Source organism: Lotus japonicus, chromosome 2, assembly GCF_012489685.1.
Source record: "Lotus japonicus ecotype B-129 chromosome 2, LjGifu_v1.2".
NCBI lineage: Eukaryota > Viridiplantae > Streptophyta > Magnoliopsida > Fabales > Fabaceae > Lotus > Lotus japonicus.
In genome coordinates, this window is record NC_080042.1 from 12,376,267 (window position 1) to 12,401,256 (window position 24,990).

General features: G+C 37.1%; 1 protein-coding gene and 1 long non-coding RNA gene across 7 annotated transcripts; both read left to right on the plus strand.

The window, feature by feature from the left end:
* The first annotated feature begins 8,390 nt into the window (after window positions 1–8,390).
* LOC130737609 (uncharacterized) lies at window positions 8,391–12,384 on the plus strand. 6 transcript variants are annotated; one of them, XR_009018809.1, is made up of 9 exons: window positions 8,391–8,657; window positions 9,569–9,999; window positions 10,143–10,194; window positions 10,310–10,471; window positions 10,770–10,943; window positions 11,187–11,233; window positions 11,496–11,558; window positions 11,693–11,739; window positions 12,132–12,384. It is a non-coding gene; the product is annotated as an uncharacterized LOC130737609 (long non-coding RNA). The 6 variants fall into 6 exon arrangements; XR_009018810.1 differs by having other exon boundaries at window positions 8,395–8,657; window positions 9,882–9,999; XR_009018812.1 differs by lacking the exon at window positions 8,391–8,657 and adding an exon at window positions 11,356–11,400 and having other exon boundaries at window positions 8,664–9,999.
* A 6,889-nt stretch (window positions 12,385–19,273) lies between these two features.
* Window positions 19,274–22,736, plus strand: LOC130737610 (proline dehydrogenase 2, mitochondrial-like). Its single transcript, XM_057589422.1, has 4 exons — window positions 19,274–19,993; window positions 21,118–21,763; window positions 22,095–22,335; window positions 22,584–22,736. Exons 1-4 carry the CDS (start codon window positions 19,436–19,438, stop codon window positions 22,621–22,623), a joined length of 1,485 nt encoding a protein of 494 aa, XP_057445405.1. The 5' UTR covers window positions 19,274–19,435; the 3' UTR covers window positions 22,624–22,736.
* Window positions 22,737–24,990: the final 2,254 nt, after the last annotated feature.

A 24,990-nucleotide genomic window follows, 5' to 3' on the forward strand; every position in this document is an offset into this window, starting at 1 on the left:
AAACCCGAAGGTCTGCCATTTCGGTCTGCTACTAAGAATCACCTAGCAGTGTTCTTACGCGAAAATCCGGGTCTTATGACCATTTTGGAATCCACCGAGGTCCGTAGTTCGTCCCGTGTATTAACCTCATTAATGTGTGCATGAATGCAAGTGATTAGCCAAACAACGTCTCCGACCTCATTCGACACGTCGCCAAGTGTTCTAGCTAACTTATTGTCTCTAAAAGCATACCCTAAGGCAAAAGTCGATTCTGCGACAAAAGACCATTAATTAAAAAACACATTATCTCATGATGATTCCTCGGATCATCCGACTCATCTCCATCCGATGGTCAAAACTGCTCAGCGAGCAAAGAGTATCAACATACTCAGAAACTATCCGTTTCCTGGCTTATCTTTTAGATAGCCCAACAACAAAACTGCTCCTCGAGCAAAAGAGTATCAACATACTCAGAACTTATTAGTTTCCTCAACACTTGGACTCGACGAAACTTCTCATTTTCCAAAACTAAGATTTGAATCCTAAGTTTTTCTTCGAGATTGTTATCATTATTTAAAGATTTAGAGGTTGTTTAATGTCTTATGAATTTTCCTTGTAAAATAGTTTCCATTTAGTTTTATGGCAAATCTTATGAGTTTCAAAGTTTCCATAATCCCATATAACTCCCAGAGAATGTCTCGATCCACTAAAACAATAACAAGGCCCGAATCTCCGTTCGTCCCGTCAAACTTCCCAAAATCTCATAATAAATTGGCATAACCTGCCCGTTATCCTCACTCTGAAGCATAACAGATATATGTGTAATAGCATAGTTAAATTAGCACAATCGAATAGTCATGGCACATATATCAACACATCCTAGATTAACCATGTAGCACTTAGCATGTAAGTCAATCTCAAAAACAATCAATAGATGAGTAATCATCATTGTCAGCCGAAGCCTCAGAAAACATTTTCCCAGTCAAACACAAACAAGTGCATAAACAGTAAATCAAGTCGAATTCGTCGACACCTAAAGCATTAACTAATAGTTCAGTGAGTAGCCCTCACCTGTAGTTCCTCCAGGGTTATCCTCGAACGTTCCTTCACACTCCACGCTTTGTTCTTCGGGAAATTCCTCAAATGAACCTTAGAGCAAAAATCACAGAATTCCATCATAATCAGTCAGAAACTCAGCACTCAATACTCACTAAGGTTACACGAAGTAGCATATACTCCGAAGTACGATAATCTAACGCGATTGGACAAGTTTTTGAAAACAGAAATTTTCCTCCCCCCTTGGAGGTGCTCACGGCCACACACTTTAATTGTGTGCGCTGATTTTTCTTCGACCACACTTGGTTCCTAGGTTATCATTAGTCGTAACTAAGGCGAATCTAAACTCGGTAAAATTATCGGATCGAAAACTGTCGCAGGGGTATTTTGGTCAATATTTTTAGCTCAGAATTTCAAAATTGGAATTTCGAAAAACAAATTGGATGGGGACGTCACCAACGACGTTTATGACAACTAATCCTACTAGCACTAAGCTAAGTCGAGAGTTTTTAGTATAAAGGATGAAACTTTGTCTAAAAATGGGTATTTGGAGCATAATTGAAACTCGGCGGCAATTCGGCGAGAATCGGCGAAATGTAATCCGCTAAACATGCTCTTGAGCACGTAGGGAAGAGGTTTAGATAGAAAGATGAAGTTATTTGGACATTTTTGCAAAAACCTCAAAACTTAGAGCACAGAAAGACATAAGGATTAGCATCTATACCTCGATACCTTCAAGCAGCAATTGTCAGAGCAACGATCAAGCAAGAAATGGCAAAAATCTTCTCCTCCTTCCTCCTCCTTGAGCTCGCGGGTTTTGGGTAGAAATGGTGAAGAGTTTTGCAATTTTTCTCCTATTTATAGGGGATGGAAAAATGCGGGAAAATGAAAATTTCGCGATTTCGATTTTTCCGGCGCCATTCTTCGTAAATTCTAAGATAGGTTTTGGCGAGAGAATTCCAAAACTCAAAAGAGTTTTCTTGGAATTAAGGTAAACAATCCAAAGTCGGTGTAAATCTATTTTACCCGAAAAACTACTTTTTGCAGTGGATGTCGGAAGAGAAAACTTCCTTCTGAAGAAAGATTGGAAACATCAAGAGAAATGGGTGTACGCGTGTGGAATCTTCATTTGAAGCTCCGAATAGAAAAAGTCTTCATCAACCGTTCATTCTAGGTTTCTTGAACTATCAGGGTTTTAGTTTCGGCAAACCTCCGAGGATTGGAATCGGACGTTCGTATATCTCAGGGTTTCGCATCGAAATGCTTGTCATGGAAGGATTAAGAGAAGTTCTAACATTTCTCTGAAGATTTTTGGAATTAGTTTCCATCGTGTCTTTAAGTGCAAATTAGCTATTCACTAGCGCTCTTGCCCTAGGTTTAAGCGTATACTAATCGTGCTATAACTTTTATCGACTTTGATACAATCCTTAGCCTTTTCCTGAACTTTCTCCTTCATAAATTTATTCCATTCAATAAACTCTTGTTCAGGTTTCCCATCACGATACATCAACCTCTTGTTCTGGAACGCTACTGAGGACTGGCATGGGGAGATAACTAAACCATCAGAGAGGCGGAGTAGGAACCGGATCGAAAGGGTCAACCACGGGATCCAGCACAGTAGCATCAATAGCGGAAGACTCTCCCCTGGTAGACGGCAAAGAAGCAGCCGGAGCTGAAGACTCTACCATGGGCGAAAGCATAGTTGCAGCCGGAGCTGAAGACTCGACCGCCTGAGTGGCTGCACCATGATCGCCGCGCCGGCTAGAAGCATGCAAGCGCCGGTGTCGATCCTCGGTACCCCCTACATCCTCACTAGTAGATCGAGACCTCTTTCTGTCCTTCATTCTCGCTATCTATTCAAAGCAAACAAATTTAATAGCATTAACATCAAATATGAATGTCTTATTAATCAATTATTTCAATATGAACTATTAAATATTCCACTATCCAATTTTTCTCAATTATCTAAGTAATTTCAATTATCTAAATTATCTCAATATTAAATAATTCACAAAATAAATTATCTATTTCCACTAATTAATTATGCATTTTAAATATTTTCACTAAATACGGTAAATAAAGTTTCATCTTGAATACGGTTAATCATTTTCCATATTGAATACAGTTAATAAAGTTTCATTGTGAATACGGTCAATCATTTTCCATATTGAAAACGAATAATGATTAACCGTATTTTCAGTGAAACTCTATTAATGACCAAGCCTTCAACTGACTCATACCCATACTCATTTCATGCAATTTCAGACAACACAACCTATATCTAATCATCAATCGACTACCCTAGTGTTGAATCATTCTCCTAATTAAAACTTAAATGTAATCAAAACGGTTAAAATCAAAACTTACGTGTTGAATGGAATGAGGGATTGATTGAGCTTTGATGGAGGTTTTATGATGATGAGAACAGACCTTTGAAGGAATTCTGGTGCAGGAACGAAGGATTGGGAGCGATTTGAGGAGGGTGAGATTTGGGGACGGAAAGGTGAGGGTTTGAAAATGGTGAAAATGAGTCGCTGTCTCCTGTTTTACGTTTTAATAGAATACGGTATATTATTGTTCATATTATAAACGGAATATAATATACCGTATTCTAGTCAGGAGGGACTTTACGGTAATTTCCCCACTTTAAGCGGGGTGGAGAACCTTAGGGGTGGGGCTCCAAACCCTTCCCATGAAACACAGTTCAGAAAAGTAGGGAGTAGTTTTATTTTTATTAATTAAATTGTTTGAAAAGTAAGTTTCTGATGTGGCAAAAAGATAGAAGGTTATTGGATGCCTGTGTAAAGTGACATTACACTGTCAGTGTATTTCCATTAATCTCATATTATTATAATCCTATTCAAAATTATTAATTTTTTATTTTTCAACTTTTGTTATACTTATATTAATGATTAATTTTTTAAAATTTGAAGAAACAACCTGATCTCCTATGGGTCATATTAAAAAGTCGTTGTTTCGGTACCCTTTTAAAATTGAACAGCTTCGAATCCTTCAGTTCATTATTTATAGTATAAAAAATAAAATTAAAAATAATTTTTTTATACAAAAATCTTGACAATTTAAGCTTAAAGGGTATGAAAGCCTTAGACTTATAGATTTTTTTTTTGAAAGTAGCCTTAGACTTATAGAAGGAAAAAATTGCCTACTACTAAAAATCCAAAAGCTAATAATAATAATAAAAATAACAATATAAAAGCTTAATTAAGTTATTTTGTATGATTTTACTATCTAAATTCCCAATTCTCATCTATCCAAATTGTTAGGGGCTTTTGATTGATTTCAAATATAGAGTAATTTTAAAGGTTTATAAAAAAACCAATGAAAATTTGATAAAATCTGGAAGATTTGTAAGGTGTAAATTGTGATTTTAAATTTTAGGTAAATTTTGATACTTCTAATAGTAAGTTTTGAGCATGATAACATTTAAAATACGCTTAACTACGCTTTTGGTACCTTTGTTTTCCTATGCAATTTTGGTCCTTAAAAAAATTAGCAATTTCGTTCCCACGTTTACTGTTGTTTATAGTTTTTGTTTTCCATCTAATATTTAATGGAATCTGGGTGAAAATAACAATTAAAAAAACCCATAAAAATTCATCACATTCAACTAAAAAGACCTAGATGTTCATCATCTTCACCCCAAGAACAACCTCAAACGATAGCCATATTCCGCTCTCAATTTATAGAATCCTTAACCTTCAATCAAGCCACCATCTCTGATTTTTCCCAAAGACTTAAACCAGAAATTTTATAACAGAGGAAAACGAACAAGACACTATTTCAGCCTTTTCTATCCTCGACCAAACCTAGACTCCTCCACCACCAAACTCATCTGCATTGTTACCTCCGCCACCAATGGCCTTTCAACAATACTTCTTTGTCTTCGTCAACATACCTGACAATGTTCAAAGCTTTAAGCACATAAATTCAAACGAAACCTAGCAAACACCTAACAATCCTGAAACCCCATACCAGACCAAAACAAAAACAAAGATCTCACCTCAATAAAACAAAGAGAAACTAAAGAATGAAGAAAAAGCCCCAAACCATACCTGTAACACCCCGACTTTCAGGGATCACCATAGTAAAATAAATATGCAATGTTTTCCAAAAGGATTTATAATTATGAGTATATTTTTTCTTCTTCAAAGTGTTTCTAAAACATGTCATGCATACTCCCAACTACAAATAGATTTACGTCAAGCTTTGAACAAGGCAAGTACCCCAAGGTAAACCCGAAAACACCCAACCTACAAAACCTAACCAATAGAAACAACTCAACAAAGAACCTATTATGCAATGACACCATAAATCTGACATACTCCCTACGATCTCCACATTGGGGAACCGCAGGAAAGCAAAGCATCGGAACCTAACCGGAAACTCAAATATAAATTCCTAAAAATCATTAGGTAAACTTAAACCAACAACGGTAAGCTCTCTAACCCAAGGCTCTAGCCTTAAACCCGACTCTACTCTTCAAGTCTTTCCCGAACTTTTTCTTCGATCTAATTTAATTCCTAGGTATTCTTAGGCGATATCTAGGGCAGGAAAACACTCGGAACGATTACGGAAGCTAAAACTAGAATAAGGGCTTTTTGTCCAATAAAATTGCCCAAAAACTCTAAGTCGATATTTTTCGAAACAAATTTTGAATAACGATAAACAAGGCCTTTAGTAACAACTAATCTCAAAGGCACTAAGCAAGATCAAGAGTTTTTGATTCAAAAAGTAAACTCACAGAGAAAATGGGTTTCGGGCTTTAAAACTCAGATCTACGGCGACTCGGTGCAAATCCGAACACACCGACATCGATTATGGCATGTTGGGTTAGTAGGGAAGATAGTTGAAAAGAAAAATCAAAGCTATAAGACATTTTGACATTTTGCTCCAAACTTTGAGCACAGAAAGACATGAGAAAACCCAATAGAAAGTAGAAACAAAAGTAAGATCAAGCACTCTTACCTCTGCACGTACGCGTAGCTTCAGAAATCAGGACGATCGGGCAAAGGGTGAAAAGGCTCTGCTCCACTCTCTCTCTCTAAGCTTTGGCCACAATGGGGGAAAATGAAAGAAATTTCATTTTTTCCCTTTTTATAGGTGAGAGGAAAATGCGAAAAATCGAGATTTCGCGGTTCTGGTCGTTTTGGTACTTTCATCTGCTGATAAAAATTGAGTATTCCGCGACAGAATGTCGAAACTCAAATCGAGGTTCATTTAATTGAGGAAAACGTCTCAAAGACGGTGTGGGTCGATTTACGCCGAAATACTACTTTTTGCAGTCGACGTCGGATGAAGAAACTTCCTTCTGAAGAAATATCAAAACTGTCGAAAGGAATGAGGCAGCGCGGATGGAAACTTCGTTAGAAGCTCCGAATAGAAAAACTCTTCATTCGGGGTCTTAATTAAAGTCCCCGAGAAGTTAAAGTCTAGCTTCGACGGACTTTCGGGAAGCGATACCTAACAAGCGTACAGTCCAGGGTTTGTATCGGAATACTGGTCATGGGAAAATTACTCGAAGGTTCTTATTCTCCCTTCAATTCTAAAATTATCTTAAACAGTTCTCTAGGAGCGGATATAGCCTTTTTCGGACACTCTCGACCTTAGTCAGGTGCGAATATGACTCGTGCTATCACTCAAAATTACTATAGTGTCATCCTTAAACATACTCCGAACTTAATTATCGTATAAATAATATTTGTGACTCGCAATAGAGTTCGAGTCAGGAGAATAACATAGAATATAAACACTCAATCATTTAATACAACGAAAATAGATAAATAATCTAGTTATTTATTTCGGGGTCATACAATACCCAAAACCCAAAAGGTCGTAAAACCAGCAAGAGGGTTCTAGAGATCATAGCCCCTCACCACAACCAAAAATCCCACGACCACCCCGCCAAGTCTTAACCACCAAACCCAGTCTTGCATCCTAGCTGACCCAAGCCTCCCTTAAAGTCACTGTAAGTAAGGAGGGGTAGGGATCTTCAATCCTATTGTTGTTCTCTTCGATCGAAATGAAGAACATGAAGAAGAAAGCAGATCTAGAACTCGTCGTTGTTCACTTCTATCTAGATGAAGAAGAAAGCAAATCTGGAACTCGTTGTCGTTCGCTTCGATATGGATGAAGACGACGAAGAAGAAAGAAAATCTGGAACTCATCGTCATTTGCTTCTATCTGGACGTACAAGAAAGCAGATATGGAACTCGTTTTCTTTCTCTTAAATCTAGACGAAGACAAAAGCAACTCTTGAACACGCTATCATTCTCTTCAATTTGGTTCAATCCGGTTGTTCAGCTAATCGTCTCTCCAATATAGAACTCGCGTCGTTCCTTTCAGATCTGGTTGCTTTGCTTTCTCTTTCCTCCGTATTATTTCTCCACATCTGTTTAATTTTGTCTCGATTCTCATTATTTTCTTCTCAGCCTTGGATTTCAACTCAGATCCACAAAAAGTTATTTCAATTTAAATTCTTTGAGTGAAAGGAGAAATGGAAAGGATTTTGGGCGATGTGTTTGGTGTTCAGAAAAGAATTGTTGAAAAATTGTGAAGTAAGAGGGGTCAAGAAACTGTTGTTGGGGATTACGAGAAGACCTTCACCAAAAATAAAAATGATGAAGATGATGGTGGTCATGAGGATGAAGGAGATTGGTTTTTTGTGCAAGGGGTTTGATGGTGAGTGGGTTTTAGGAGATTGGTTTTATTTTATGGATTTTTCTGGGTTTATGTTGAAGATGGTGATGAAGATGTTTGAAGATGTGAAGGTGTTAGAAGAAGATGAGGAATGTTCTCGGTTTTTAATTTTTTTTTATTGTAGAAAACGTTAAATTTATGACGAAAAGAAGATGGAAAACCAAAATTGCAGGTGACAGTAAACGTGGGAGACGATAACTGCTAATATATTATTTGTTCAGGCCCAAAATCACACTTAGAGAAAAGGTCGGGGGCCAAAAGTGTAGTTAAGCCTTTAAAATAACTTAGTTGATTATTGTTATTGTTCTGTACTAAGAGCCTATTAAAGGTATAAACGAATATTCCAATAAACCCTAGCAGAGCATGAAAATAGTAAATGATATCAAAATAAGATATTCTTTCATTAATGATAAAAAAGGTGTCTAGTACAATGAGGAGACCCCCTGTTATAGTGAGTGTTGTCCTTACACTACTACAGAAAAGGCTTTTCGCCACGCCCCAATTGTCACGGTTATAGGCGGAACCGTGGCAAAAGGTTAGTTGCCACGGTTATACACGGAACCGTGGCAAAAGGGGAAATATTTTATTATTATTTTTAGGAACCGTGGCAATAGGCATTGTTTTTTTAGAAACCCCACCAGCAAATTAACAATCTGGCTCCACTCTCCATTTTTTTCCCTCCCACACTCACTCTCCAATTTTTTCCAAAGCAGAACCCTAACCCTCGATGAGAGTGGCGAAGTCATCTTCTCCTCCTCACGCCGTCTCCGTTCTCCATCGCCGTTCACGCTAGCTGCTCGCCATCACGCCGTCATGCCGTCTCCGTTCTCCATCGCCGTTCACGCTGCTCGCCGTCACGCCGTCTTCGTTCTCCATCGCCGTTCTCACTACAAGACCATCCACAGGTACCTTTCTCGTCTCCCTCTTGTTATGTTCCTTGCAAGATTCTAGAACAATCAAAATTATAGCAGTGATTGGTATCTCTACATGTACAATCTATGAAGTTGCAATCAGTTAAAAGAATAATTGTCAAAATTGCAATAAGGAAAACAAAATTGAATCACGTAATTGGGGTTTCACCCTCCAATGTTTTTATGTACTTTGTTATTTATTCAATTCAGTGAATTCTCTGTATTCTCTCTTCATTTTGACTCCTGAAACAGTCTTAAGCCTGTTCCTTGCAAGATATAAATAAATTTCATGAAATTTATCAACTAATCACATCTTTGTGGAAGGTACAGCCAAGGTATACTAGCATATTAAGTAATTAGAAGCAATAACTAAGGAAGCTCCTACAAGAACTGGTTCAGATTGCAAAGTCAGGAGTTAATAGAAGCACTCCTATATGGTCTTTTTATTACTGATAATCAAACAGATGACAAAGGAATTTGCAGTGCTTAATTGGAGAATGCTTGTACTGTGCTGGGTCTAAATCTATTGGTTTGATCTAAATATCTCATGGTTTTGGATTATGATATTTAAGATAGTGTCATAGGAATTAATGGAGCCTATAGTGTGTGTGTGTGCTGCTTGCTTCAATTGGTACCTCTGATACTTTACAGTCTATGGGATTGTCATTGGGGTCTTTCTATCAATACTTTTAGCTCTTGTACTAGTGTGCTTTGTTTCTTTCTGTCTTTTTTGTTTATTTCCATTCTGTTTATTTCCACTTTGTTGTACCGAATTTTTAGCTCACTTTGGAAGAGCATGTTTCCAAAGATTTTGACAACTATCAAAACTCCTTGCAAGATAGTGTGTAGGTTTTTTTTATTTCAGTTCCTCACTCACTCAATACTCATTGTTCTTCTTCAAATAGGAAGTAGCAGCAGGTTGGATCAATATGCGGTCTTGGGATTTAGCTTTTATTTGGGATGTCTTTGAGCAATTTAAGTTACTGTTTTTCTCCTTGGATGGCTCTTGATCACTACAGATTTGCCTCAGAGTACTATAAGGGATTTGTTCTAACTAGAAGCTTTGTTTTGTAGTAGTATCTTGGATAGTTAAGGCTAGCAGATTCAGAAATAGGTGTTTATTTTGCTGCATTCTGTTGCTTTTGTATCTGTTCTGGTTCATTTGGACCTTTCTTTTATTTTCTCTTCTTGTATGGTCAAATTTTTTCTTCATTCCAGTGGAAGCAGATGAACAAATGTTAGTGCGGATGAACACGGAAAAGAATGACCAAAGATTATGGTCAAATTTTTTCTTCATTCCAGTGGAAGCATCGCGGCAAGGTTTCAATATGACCAGGTTTTATATGCTAACTACTTGCAGAGTGTTGAGTTTTATTCAATTTTGGGTCTTCCTTCAATAAGGTTTTATCTTTGGTGATATACAAATGTTAGTGCGGAGCTTTTGGGCCCATTATAAGGACTTTGTTTTACATAATGTAGTAGTTGCTGCTTTTCGGAGAATACCTAAATCTTTTTGGAATGTAAAGGAACGGTATGTTTCTCCACCCTTCCTTCATTGTGTTTTGCTATTGCGAGTGGCGAGTGCATTATTTCTCTGGATTGGCTGCTTTGCAGCCTTAGCCTTATAAAAAACCTTGTGTCTGCAGGAGTAGAGTCACCACAATAGGAGGCAGAAGCAACCTCACGGGGTTATAAATCAGAGGTTGCAGCTTACATGGCCGCCTCAACAATGACTTCTGTGGTTGCAGCAGGTGAGAGGGAAAGACATGAAACAGCAAAGGACCTACAATCACTTCATTCCTCACCTTGTGAGTGGTTTGTCTGTGATGATTTCAGCAATTACACCTGATGTTTTCTTATTCAGCTAATTCCTTAGTCACTCTTTTTTATCGAATGAGGATCCTCTCATGTTAAAAATTTCACATGTCATTATCTTATAAAATCACGTGTCTAATTGTGCGGCTCTCTGAAAATGTATGAAGCAAGGGATAGACACAACATTGCAGATGATTCTATCATGTGACATGAGAGGATCATAATATGTGAGTTGTACCTTTGAGTTATATATTGGTGAAATTTGACAAGCAATGTTGTTTCTTGCTGCAGAGTTCAGACTCAGTGGCATCTTGGCATGCAAATCTCTTCTTTGAACCCACCAAATTTGAAGTAAGGACAATTGTTCACTTATAGAGACAATACAGTCTCATTCATTTGTTCTTGAATGTGGCAGCCTCTGCTGCAGAGTACCAAGGAAAAGCTCTCACAGTTTGCCATGTTCCAGTAAGTTAGTAGGTGAACTGAGCTTGGCTATTTTCCAAGCAAGCATTGTTTTATTATTGATTGATATTTTCTGTATATTTTTTCACGGGTTGATAATATTCTGAATATCCATGATGTACCAAACATTTGGCACATTCCCCTTTTACTTAGAGTGAGTATGTAACAAAAGTTTGGTTCCATTAAGATTACTTGCTTTGGTTTATATTTTGTTTAACTCTCTTCATGATTGACTGCTATTTTCAGAGTGAAAATGATCACCATTCAATTCTACAGCAGCGTAACTTACTCAAGTGAGTTCTTAATTTGTCTTTTACTTGTTTTCCTCTTGAAAAATAGTGATAATATATGGGAAACATCATTCTACTTCACTTTTTATAATTTTTTCATCCGCGCCACACCTCCTGATTTACAGCAATGGACAACGATGGCAGAGTCCTATGATAATCTTAATGAATCCGTTAGTACTATGTCTATATGTGTAGTTTGCATTGCTCTTTTTAAATTTTTCATGAAATATTGTACATGAGAATGAGATCATTTTGAAATTTACAGGTGAGGATTGCAATGGTGGGAAAATATGTTGGTTTAACTGATTCATATGTATCTGTTGTAAAGGTGTGTTCTATTTTCCATTTGATATTTATCATAAGAATAACAGGATTGCGATATATGTTATGGAAATTGAGTAAAGATTAGTATATTTACTATGTTGCTGTCAATTAATTTTGAAAATGTGATGTCATTTTCAGTCATCTGAGTTATGAATGCAGTGACTGCGGTTGAAGCTTTTTTTTGGGTAAGCAAAATTGATTTTTGGTGACAGCAAAATACAAATCTTATGATCACAAAATTGGTTTTTGTTTTCATGTGATTACTGCTTTCCTTCTCTTTTAATTTTTAATTTCATGTGTCATTAGAAATAGGAATAGAGATATAGACCTGTTTCACATATGTTTGTTAAAAAGAATATAGCTTCATTTTATATTCTTGCACTATGACAGCCTGAGATAAGATGCATATAGAAGTAGCTTGCAAAATTTAAGGGAAGGATTTCAAATCTTTTAACATCTTATCTCAGGCTGTCATGCATAAGTAAATAGTTCAAAATAGTTTAGAATAGAAACTTCTTTGTCATAATCTCCAACCTGACATTTCACCTTCACTCTACTTGTTTTGTATATGTTTCAGGGAAGCCCTTACTTGGTACTCTACTAGATGCATATAGAAGTGGCTTTTTGGCCAGGACTTTCCATGATATTGGCCCTAGAGTAGTTTTTATAGCTCACTTGAGAGAGTATGTTCTCAAGAACAATTAGTTATCAATATTATTAGTATTTTTTTGGACAAATTAGTGAAGTGGGTTCAGTATTGTTATTCTTTTGGCTGGAATATTTGAATGTAGGTTCTCTTGGCTGGAATATGTGAGTGTTGTTGTTCTCAACATGTGATTTTGTGCAAGTTTATTTTTCTTGTATTTTGTCTTGCTTATGGGTTCAAACACCCCTCCCCTCCTATTTAAAATGCACTGCAATTTAAGACCAGATCAAATAAAATAAAAAAATCCGAAAAAGGGCATATTTTGTATTACAAAATATTGCAAAATAGAGGCCATCTATTGCCACGGTTTCTCCCTGGCCCGTGGCAATAGAGGTCATCTATTGCCACGGTTCCTCCTTGGACCGTGGCAACATGTAACGCCCCGATCTCGGTGACGTCACTTTAGTAACCAAAAGAAATACTTAAGCGGAAAAACGTGAATATTTTTTTTTTTGATATTTGTTTTAAGTAAATAAAGACTCGACTAAATAAAAACAGAACTACTATACGATAGATAATTACAGCCCCCGCTGTAAGTAACAACAAAAGGTAGACAAGACTAATGTACAGATATATGTACAATCCCCATAGCTAGTGGCAAAACCACGTCGCGAGTAACCTCTAGTGACGGGTAACTGACCGAAAGTAGTGCCCGTGGGCAAATACGTACCAACCGGAACAGAAGGACAAGAGTTCCAAATACAGTCCTCCCTACAACAGTAGGTTAGCCAACAAAAACCTCCTAAACCGACCAACCCTCTGTAATTCCCGTAAAGAGAACCACAAGAAAAGCTAAAGGTCGGGGACCTACCCTGCCCAAAATGAAAGACTGAACACCAGAGCCAAGACGCTACTCCTACACTAATCCCAACTATGCATCCCCAAGATCGTCGTCTGAATCTGAATCCAAGACGACTATGTCGATGACTACATCGGTCTCTACAGCTGGTCGCGCGGGTTCTGCACCCGATCCCAAGTCAACAGCAGTCGCGACAGTGGGTGAACTAGTGCCTGAAGAAGTCCCTCCCACAGGCACCTCCTCTGAGGAGTCCTCGTCGTCCGAAGGCGACGGTGGTGGTGGTACTTCCAGTCCAGATCCGCAGTGTACACCCGGTGGCAAGTTGAAGCTGACAGTGTAGCGCCTCCAAACTCCGTGCGTCAGGCTTGGCATCCGGTCAACGCGATCCTCCATTATTCGCCCCGGACAGATAGCTCGGTGGCCGGCGGGGTCGACCACCCATGAGCCCGGGGTGTCTTGGTCCAACATCTCAAACCTGGTCCCCCCCGAAGGGACGACCGTCTCGTACCAGTCCGCCATGGACATCTGACAAAGGCGTAGTCCGCCCAAACACACACAGAAGACGCGAGGGTCAACTCCAAAGAATTATATAATTAATAAAACCAGATATATAGGATAATAGTTAATTATTAGCCTCTCATGCTTATAAGTTTAGGGATAACATCCTAGGGTTGCATGTATCACAATGAATATAAAAGATCATAATAACAATTAGCATGCCTCAAATAGGATAAACAAGTACCAATCACACTCAGCAACTAAGTCAGAATGTATGTTGCATGAAATGCAATGCTGGTTGACAAAATGCATTCCGGAAGAAGGATGGACACCAACGAGTCAGCCCTAACACCGGCCATAGTGGGACCATTCCGCTCGGGCGTCTCTTACACCACACAAAAGTAGTCAGATCAGCAGTGAACCCGTAGGTCTGCCATTCCGTCTGCTACTAAGGACCACCGTAGTGTCCTAAATATGGAAATCCGGGTCTTATGACCATTTTGGAATCCACCGAGGTCCGGTATCACGCCGTGTATTAACCTCAAAATGAGTGCATGAATGCAAGTGATTAGCCAAACAACGTCTCCGACCTCACCCGACACGTCGCCACGTGTTCTAAATAACTTAAAGTCTCTAAAAGAATACCCTAAGGTAAATGTCGATTCTGCGACAAAATGAATTAATCAAAAAAAGAAAGAATGTACTTTGGAACTCATGGTTCCCGGCTAAACTTTAGATCGCCAATCAATAAACTGCTCATCGAGCGAAAAGGTACCGAAGTACTTGGAAACTTATAGTCTCCAGCTAAACTTTAGATAGCCAAACATTAAACTGCTCATCGAGCGAAAAGGTACCGAAGTACTTGGAAACTTATAGTCTCCGGCTAAACTTTAGATAGCCAAACATTAAACTGCTCATCGAGCGAAAAGGTACCGAAGTACTTGGAAACCTATAGTCTCCGGCTAAACTTTAGATAGCCAAACATTAAACTGCTCATCGAGCGAAAAGAGTATCAACGTACTCAGAAACTTGTAAGTTCCCTCGAAACTTGGACTCGACGACACTTCTCATATCTTCAAAACTAATATTCAAGCTCTAAGCTCTTATCTAAGGTTGTTATCATTGTTCAAGGGTTTTTAGAGATTAATTAATGTCTTATGAATTTTCCTTGAGAAAATAGATTCCGTTTAGTCTTATGATACTTCCTATGAGTTTCGGAGATCCCATAATCCCAAATAATTCCCTGAGAAGGTCTCGATCCATTAAAACATAACAAGGTCCGAACTTCGTTCGTCCTTTCAAACTCTCTCAAAAATCTCATAAAAATTCGGCATGACTTGCCCGCAATCCTCACTCCTCAGAATCACAGTTATAAGTGGAATAGCATAAATAAATCAGCTCAGTCAATAAGCATAAACGACATATTCCAACACATCCTAGATTAACCATTTAGCACATAACATGTGAATCATTTAGCACACAATATCATGGCATCAAGTACTCAACAAGATCGGCCGAAGCCTCAGAAATCATTTCAGGCAATTAGCAATTAAATGCATAACACATAAATCAAGTCGAATTCGTCGACACCTAAAGCATTATCTAGTAATTCAGAGAGTAGCCCTCACCTGTTGACTTTCCAGCTCGCTCCTTGAACTTTCCTTCACGGTCTTCCTCCTCAAGTCCTCCGAATTCCTCGAACGAACCTTAAAGCAATTTCACAGAAATCAATCACAATGAGCCAGAAACTCAGCAAACAATAAGTCCTAGGGTCACACGGAACACTACAACTCCGTGGTACGACAATCTAACGCGTTAGGACAAGTGTTCGAAAAAGTCGGATTTCCTTCCCCCCTTGGTATAGCTCTCGGCCACTTTTCCTAATTGGGAGGGTCGATTTTTCTTCGATCAAACTTGGTTCCTAGGTTATCATTAGTCGTAGCTAAGGCGAATCTAAGCTCGGAAAAATTTTCGGATCGAAAACTGACATAGGGGTATTTTGGTCATTATTTTCAGCTCAGAATTCAAAACTGGATTTTTGAAAAACAAATTGGATGGGGACGTCAACAACGACGTTTATGACGATTAATCCTACTAGCACTAAGCCACGTCGATAGTTTTCAGCTTAAAGGTTGCGACTTTGCCTAAAAATGGTTATTTGGTGCAAAAATTGATCCCGGCGGCATTTCGTCGACATCTGACAAAATCTAATCCGCAGAACACGCTCAGGAGCATGCAGGGAATAAGTTTAGACACTGAAATCAGCTTATTTGAACAGTTTTTCAAAAAGCTCAAAACTTTGAGCACAGAAAGACATAGAAGAAGTCGACAGATCTGACGATCAGAAGTGAGGGATAGTAACTATACCTCGATGTCTTCGATTAGCAACGATCGGGCAAGAAACGGCGAAAATCTTCTTCTCCTCTCCTCCTCCTCAAGCTCTCGGCCTCTCTCTCTCTCAAAGGTGGGAATTTTTGTTTTTTTTTTCATTTTCCACCTATTTATAGGATTTGGAAAATACGGAAAAATGATTATTTCGCGATTCCGATTTTTCCTACTGATTCCAACGCATTTTAGACACGATATTCTTCCCGCTGAATCTTCTAATTCTTCAAAGAAATATCAGTATGATTTTTGGTTTTCGAGGCTTGTTTTTAATGCTTACCGGCATTAAAAATGCACTTTATGCACTTTATGATATTGACCTCGGATGCAGAAACTTCCTTCTGAAGAAAGATTGGAAACATCAAGAGAAATGGGTGTACGCGTGTGGAATCTTCGTTTGAAGCTCCGTATAGAAAAAGTCTTCATCGTCCGTAGATTTTAGGGTTTCTGAACTATCAGGGATTCCGTTTCGGCAAACTTCCGAGAATTGGAATTTGGCGTTCGTACATTCCAGGCTTTCGCATCGAAACACTTGTTTATAGACGAAAAATAGAAGTTCTAACATTTCTCTGAAGATTTTTGGAATTAGTTTCCATCGTGTCCTAATGTGTAAATTAACTATTCACTAATGCCTTTGACCTAGGATTAGGCGAATGTTAGTCGTGCTATAATTCTTATCGGTTTTGATACAATCCTTGGACTTTTCCTGAACCTTCTCCTTCATAAATTTATTTTAATCAAATAAACTCTTATATTTTATTCACTTATCCAAAGCTTAAAAACTTGGGCCTTATACAACAAATGCCACATATTGCCACGGTTTCCCTTTTCCAACTGTGGCAATAGCGAATCAATTGCCACGGTTCGACGTTCAACCGCGGCAATTGAGCAATTGCCACGGTAGCTATTGCCACGGTTGAATCGTGGCAAAAGGGCGGGTTTAACCGTGGCGATAAGCCTTTTCTGTAGTAGTGTTATCTAGAATATTCTTAAGTTTGGGCCTCACAAACGAGGTCCAGATATCTATGCAAATAAGACAAGACGGATAGAATATGACAACTGGCTGGGAACCACGTATCGGGGGAGCTTCCCTTTGCTGCCATAGTGGTCGTTAAGTGCTGCGCAAGATCAATCCCGTCATGCTATTTGAATATCTGGGCGGGCATCTGGTTAAGGCAGGCCCGCCCAATTCACAAGCCCACAGAACACTAAACTCGATGTCATGCCTTAGAGTTAAAGTGTCTTCCTATCTTGAGGCATATATAGTTGTTCTTTAATAATAGATGTTCTTTTAATATTTTACTGCTAATTGAGGCATATATTAATACAGCATATGAAAATAGTTGAAGAGATGTATAAGAGAATCAAAACCTTCCTTGATTTAAAATAAAATCAACAGGATATTGAATAGTTTTATTTTCATCCAAAAAGAAATAAAAATGTAACAAGAGAATCCCAGGATTCTGTTTGAACCCAAGTTACCTAATGGAGCACAAGTGGTGATGAGAGTGTGATCGATCAAGTAGACCCGTTCAGAATCTCGCTCCTTATAGCTAGTGTGCCAAGGAGACAACAATAAGCAAATATTTTATTTCCTTTGTTTTCTGTCACATGATTTTTGAAGAATCAAGTTGAGTTGACTGAATCATCCTTTGACGGTGAACACAGCTCACAACACACGCGACATCATCTCGAATTAAGAGGCATGCCATGCATGAAATTCGTGGATCCACGCAAGCCTTCAACTTATGGAGACAACTCAGATCTGCGTGGAATTGAAGAACAATACACGTTTCCAATTTACAAGCTACAAACATCACTTTTTCCTCCGAAATCCATGCCCATACTCCCCCTTTGCGTTAATGTAGCAACTGTCCCTTATCCTGTTTCTTCTTTGCTTATCTTCTACACTTAAATTTCTACCCACAACAACTCCTCTATTCTTGGCATGTTTGGATCCTTCCACAAGAGCTATATTGTATCACTCATTCTCCAATAGTGAAATCAGGACATGCATGTTTGACCAACTTTGTCAAAATTGATTACATACCAATATCAACATGATTGATTTTAATAAAATTCATTAATGTAAAAACAGTTAAACTTGCAATTAATGGTTTCTGTTTAGATGCAATCCATGATAATTCCATTAGGCAAAATCATTTAATTTTTTTATTATGGTTCGATTCGGTAGACTTCATCATATCAAAATTTCTCAAACCCGAAACCTGATCCAAACAAATCAAGTTGCATTAGTAGAAATTGAATCAATCTATCAACCAAAGATTGCTCAACTTTTTTACTGTAGTTAGTTCCTGTTAGGTTTATTGGGTCAACTCAACTCGTGTGCATTCTTACAATTGAGATGTAAGAGTTTTGATACATTCACGCTCTCATTTTTTAACATTTAATTTATTATTATTCACTTTATTTTCCTTTCTCACTATTCTTTTCTTTTCATATCCCATTATTTATCATGTTTTATATTTTTCTATTTTTAATATTTTGATATGTTGAACCGTGGTATAATAAAAGCGTGTATGAATAATTTTCTATGAGAGTTTTCTAAATAACTCATGATAAAATTTGAGTTAAATAACTCATCATCCAATCACATTGAAGATAAGTGTGTTTGAATTAAAATAATAAATAAAATATAGAAATTTCAACTCACCTATCTTCAATGTGATTGGATGATGAGTTATTTAACCCAAACTTTATCATGAGTCATTTAGACAACCCTTTTTAATGACTTAATTCTAACACCGGTAAACTTGTAACCAAACCCAGATATATACGCCATCTTTACATTACAACTCAACACAAAAAATATTCTTATTTTATAAAGGAATCATATAAATGAAAAATAATATTCATTCAATCAATTAATTTTATTAACTTTCTAGATACCACAAATTAAACTTGATAGTAAATGATACGGAAACAGCTTCCTAATTTTATTCACCCCTCTTTAATTAGAAGTAAATGATACGAACATTCTATATATATAAATTGTATTTACCTTTTGACTCATCTCTTCTCATCAGGATCCAACTTAAATCCTAATCGTAATCCTTATCAATAATAAGTAAAGAAATTTCAGAATTAAAAGATAATAATTATCCATTATTACAAGGAATTAAAAGCAAAAAAAAAGAGGGCTAAAATTAAGGGTAAAAGGCATGTAATGCTGACTTGACTACTCTAATCTTATCCTTAACAACACACCATGCACTTGCCCAACTTAACGTTGTAGTGTTGTACGTTTCCTTACTTAACCCAACTCCAACCCAACCCCAACCCTATTTACCTATAAAACAACCCCTAACCTTAACCTCAGTGCTACAAACTAACACAAACATCACGTTTTTATTGCATCATATCCCACTTGCATTCCTCAAAAACAGAGGTATCACTCTATAAAAACAAGAACAAGAACATCATCATTCATCAATCTCTTCATTCAAACATCATCAATCTCTTCAAACCTTTGATGGCAACCCGTGTGATCCCACCAAGAATCCTCAAGAAACTGCGTTACAACACCGCCACCAAACCGCTCACTTCCCCTCACCCATCTTCCCTCAACCCCGCCGCCGCCGCGGTCGTCCCTCCGTCGGTCCTCGACAAATCGCCGTCCTCCGTGGCCTCTCCCTCTCCGCCGCCGTCGCTCCTGGACCTGGACGACGCGGAGAGGCTGTTCTCTGCCGTGCCGACGGCGAAGCTCCTGAAGACGTCCGCTGTGCTGCATGCCACCGCGGTGGGGCCCATGGTTGACCTGGGAATGTGGGCCATGAAGTCGAAGCTCCTCCAGAAGGGGGTGCTGAAGGACGCCGTGATGGCCGCCACACGGAGGACGTTCTATGATCACTTCTGCGCCGGCGAGGACGCCGCCGCCGCCGGTCAGAGCATACGGTCGCTGAATGAGTCAGGCTTACGTGGCATGCTGGTGTACGGCGTGGAAGATGCGCATGACAACGATGGGTGTGACCGTAACGCTAACGGCTTCCTTCACACCGTTGATGTCAGCAGATCACTCCCTCCGTCTTCTGTGAGTTTTCATTTTCACCTTTTACCTCTTTTCTTTCATTTTTGTTTCTCTTAATCAATTCAAGAAACCACCCGATCTGTTTGAACCGCTGAGGTCGAAAGTTCAATCATTAAAAGACTCACTTCGAGAAATCTTTCAACTTTAACACACCACACGCTGAGTAGTTGTACAGTTATATCTTTACATGTGGTTAAAAAAATAAAGCAATTCAAGAAAACCTTAATACCCTTGATTTTGATCTCACATCCATCAATTTTTTCTGAAATCACATATTTAATCCAAATTAACCCCATCTTAGGCCGGTTGATTTCTTTCCAAAATAATGAGACAAATTATAAATTTTTTATATTATTAAGCGCTGATTTTAACGTATTATTAAAAAATTATAAACAAGACTTTTCTTGTTAAAGATTGATTTATACTACTAATATTTTATAAAATCTTAATGTTAAATGTATAAAACGTGTGTGGGATCTTCAAAAGGAACGCTTGATTTTTGGGTTTTGGGGTAGTTGTTGTTTGGCGCGTGTGGTGTCGCTTTGTGTGAGAGTTGAGTTAAGCTGAGCAAGCAAGTAGGTGGCAGCTTGCATGTATCACTGTCAGGCAATGAGCGCCAGCATTTGTAGTACAACATCAACTAGAGATGGCAGTTCATGCCACGCTGGCATTTTGCTGTGTTTTAGGAAGTGTGACAATGGTGTCTTTTATGGTTGGGTCCCACACACCCAAAAGATGTTGGAGTAGGACAATAGGGTTGGCTAAGGAATCAAAATTGGGAACTAGCTAGTGACATGCTTTGAATGAGGCATGGTTGGGTGTTGTATTCCTTTAACTGCACATAAATTTTTTCTTTGGATCAGAATCAATTATAGAATCAATTATAGAAGTATTTTCATCTTATATTTATATGTTTGAATGTACGGTGAAAAACTATAATAAAATCAAAATCATGGTAGGCAGTCACTGAAGATAAGGAAACGTTCTTTAGTTTGTCGTGATATTGATTTTATTGTGATTTTACACCATGTATAAAAAACATGTTAAAGGAAGATTCAATGTTTGTTTGTTGTTTACATTTGTCTTTCTTTTCTGATGGAGACAAAATTTACATTTTGATTTGTTAGGTGAGCTTTGTGATTGTGAAAATCACTGCAATATGCCCCATGGCACTGCTAGAAAGAATGAGTGACCTGCTCAGGTGGCAGCAGAAGGACCCTTCATTCATTTTGCCATGGAAGCAAGATTGTCTTCCAATTTTCTCAGAATCAAGTCCTCTATACCACACACCGAAAAGACCTGAGCCTCTAACAGCTGAAGAAGAGAGCGACCTTCAACTTGCCAACCAGAGACTGCAAGAGCTTTGCCAAAAATGTGTGCAGGGCAACATGCCTTTGCTGGTTGATGCTGAACAAACTTGGGTTCAGCCTGCTATTGATTACTTCACATACTCTGCTGCCATCATGCACAACAAAGGTGACAACCCCATTGTGTTTGGAACCATTCAGACTTACTTGAAAGATGCCAAGGAGAGGTTGTTGCTGGTAACAAAGGCAGCAGACAAAATGGGAGTTCCAATGGGGTTCAAATTGGTTAGAGGTGCTTACATGTCCTCAGAAAGCAAATTGGCTGAGTCATTGGGATATGCATCCCCAATTCACAAGACCATTAAGGACACACACAATTGCTTCAATGGCTGCTCTTCATTTCTGCTTGAGAAGATTGCCAATGGACCTGGTTCAGTGGTTCTTGCAACCCACAATATTGAATCAGGTACTAATTAGATCATTAACAATACTTAGACATTCAAGTAGTTAGACATCTCGAGGTATCTGGATGTTTGTAGGATGTCTGCACTATGGAGATGTCTACAAATCATTTTTCCTAATTAAATATACAATATAGGCTATTTTCATTCTAACAGATAGAGATCTCAAAATGTCTGACTATTGCGGAATGTTTGCACTATGCAGATGTCCATGAATTACTTTTCCCAATTAGATACACAATTGAGGCTATTCTCATTTTCATATGATCTATAAATGCAAGAAAACTCAGGATTTTCCAATTCATGAGTCTAATGTGGTGTGAAAATGTTGTGTAGGGAAATTGGCTGCTGCAAAAGCATATGAATTGGGGATTGGGAAGGTGAATCATAAGATGGAATTTGCACAGCTGTATGGAATGTCAGATGCACTTTCCTTTGGGTTGAGCAGTGCAGGGTTTCAGGTTAGCAAGTATATGCCATTTGGACCAGTGGAGATGGTCATGCCTTACCTCCTGAGAAGGGCTGAAGAGAACAGAGGAATCTTAGCTGCTTCAGGTTTTGATAGGCAACTCATAAGGTAAATTTTATATTTGCCAAAATATTTTCTGTTTTCATCTTTTATATTTACTTTCAATTATATATAGATGTATTTTCTTATTTCCTCTATTTCATAGATAAATTTTAAAAAATAATGACATAAGGTGGCTGTATTTTTATTATTAAAAATAAAAATAAAAAAACTTAATAATTTTGCATCACTTAGTATGTGATATAGGATTCATTTGCTTGATGTTTTGCTGACAATGCTCTTTTCTTTGTGTACAGAAAGGAATTGGGAAGGAGACTAAAAGCTGCTGTGTTTTGAAGGCCGGCAGCAGTACTGGTTAACCTTTTTGTACAAATTAGAGAGTTCTATGATGTAATGGAATTGTGCAATTATGCATTCGGTGAAATGAAATAAATTTTTTAGTATTGGTATTTGGCAGAGTCTAAAGTCTCCAAATGGAAATATTTAAAAAATGATAATTATTTATATGGTTGCATTGGCCAAGTTTCTTAAACTAGCTTTTATTTCCATGTCGGAAGATTGATTTGGACAGAATAACATGTGTTAGCAAATGATTCAAGTGGAAACATTTCTCTTTTTCAAGGAAAGGATGAGATGAGATTAAAAGTTTAAAACTAATACAGAAAAGAATACATACTTTTATACATTAATAAGAACATTTTATTGCTTGTAAAATGGTATAGGTACGTCGTGAAGGATTCATGAATTTTATGTTGTAGAAAGTAATATGTACATATAAATTTCAAGCAATAAAAATATAGTATATTACTATTAAAAAGTTTAATAAACATTATAATCATATTCACTATGAGTTTTCATATTTTGAAAATATTGCATAAATTTTCCATTTCAACACTATCAAATGCCTCACTAAAAATATAGCATATTACTATTAAAAATTAGTTTTATTTTCAAAAAAAAAACGACGAGTTTTCATATTTCAAAAATATTGCACAAATATTTCATTTTAACACTATCAAATGCCTCACTAACTAAGAATTAACCCAACCATTTATCAAGTGCTTGAAAATAAGAACGGCTTTGATATTAATTTTCTTATCAATTTTTTTCATTAGTAGTCTAGTTAAAATCGGATTAAAATACTCTATTTTTAAATAGTGTTTCTTTTTCTGTTCAATGAAATTGTGACATGTCATATAAAAAATGCATGGATATGATATTTATAACATAAATAAGTGACTTTTTTAATTAATGTGTCATCATTTCATAGGGGACACAAGGATAACTAAATTTGATCATTTAGAATAAGATAACCATAACTAAGGTAGCGTTTGGTGACGGAACGGAACAGGACAGAACAGAACGGAACGGGCCGGGACAGAACAGGATGAAACCGGACAATAATGTTATGTGTTGTGTTTGGTAACACCAAGTCAATAGAACAAAACCATGATTTTAATTACATATATAACCCTGCATGTTTAATATTTGATTAATGAAAACAAATTGAACTCAATTGAACATTTTGCAAAGAAACTGTTTGCTATTGCTTACTTCATGAAATAATCACTTATTTCTTTAGAATAATCACTTATATATTGTTTAAGTTGTTTTAGTATGCTATTGAAAAAAGCATAAACCTAATTATTTATTTAAGCTATTTTAAGTGCGTTTGTTTAGGTTAAAATATATTGATTTTTAACTTTTTTTTTTAGAGATTTTGAGAAAAGCATAAGTTGATTCGTGTTTGACAACTCTAATTAAAATCACTTTTTTTTTCATCTCCTCTCATCTATCATCATAGATTTTCATTATAAGTTAAAGTAACTGTTTCAAATAATCTGTTTTTAGCTTCAGCTGAAACAAACACAAAAAGTGAGATTTTTCCAAAATAAGTTGAATCAAACGCACTTTAATTGACTCGTTTATGATTGCTTACAAAAACTGATTTTACTTTTGAAAAAAGTAATTGATTTTATTTTAATTAAGTTGATTCGTGTTTGACTACTCTAATTAAAATCACTTTTTTTTATCTCCTCTCATCTATCATCATAGATTTTCATGATAATCTAAAGTAACTGTTTCAAATAATCTGTTTTCAGCTTCAGGTGAAACAAACACAAAAAGTGATAGTTTGATTAAAAAAGTGATTTTTTTATTTTAAAAGTGATTTTTTGATTAAAAAGTGATTTTTTCCAAAATAAGTTGAATCAAACGCAATCTAATTGACTCGTTTATCATTTGCTTACTAAAAGTGATTTTACTTTTGAAAAAATAATTGATTTTATTTTAAGTGATTTTTTTGAAAAAGTAGATTTTCATTAACTTTGTCTACAAATATAATAAGTGCTTTCAATTTTAGAAGTGATTTTAAAATGTTTAGATACATAAAATTTCAAATATAAAATTAGGGGTATTTTTGAACTTGCAAAAGTTTTAATAGAGTGTTCCATTTCGTTCCCTTCCGTTCCACCATTTTTCAGGGAACCAAAGTGTCTCGTTCCTGGAGCCTTTTGTCTCGTTCCGTTCCATCTTAAATACATGACAAACACAGAACGGAACCCATGTGTCGTGTTCCGTTCCCTTCACACCTGTCTACAAAAAATAAAGCGATTATGAAACAATTACGAATTAACACAAACTAAGCAATCATGCATCAACCCTTATTTCTAAAATGACGGAATTAAGCAAACCATTGATTTA

Bases quoted from the DNA above. Each gene is read 5' to 3' on its own strand.
- LOC130737610 (XM_057589422.1), top strand. From the start codon at position 19,436: ATGGCAACCCGTGTGATCCCACCAAGAATCCTCAAGAAACTGCGTTAC. The intron at 19,994-21,117 runs GTGAGTTTTCAT...TTGATTTGTTAG, and splicing joins GATCACTCCCTCCGTCTTCT to GTGAGCTTTGTGATTGTGAA. The intron at 22,336-22,583 runs GTAAATTTTATA...CTTTGTGTACAG, and splicing joins TTTGATAGGCAACTCATAAG to AAAGGAATTGGGAAGGAGAC.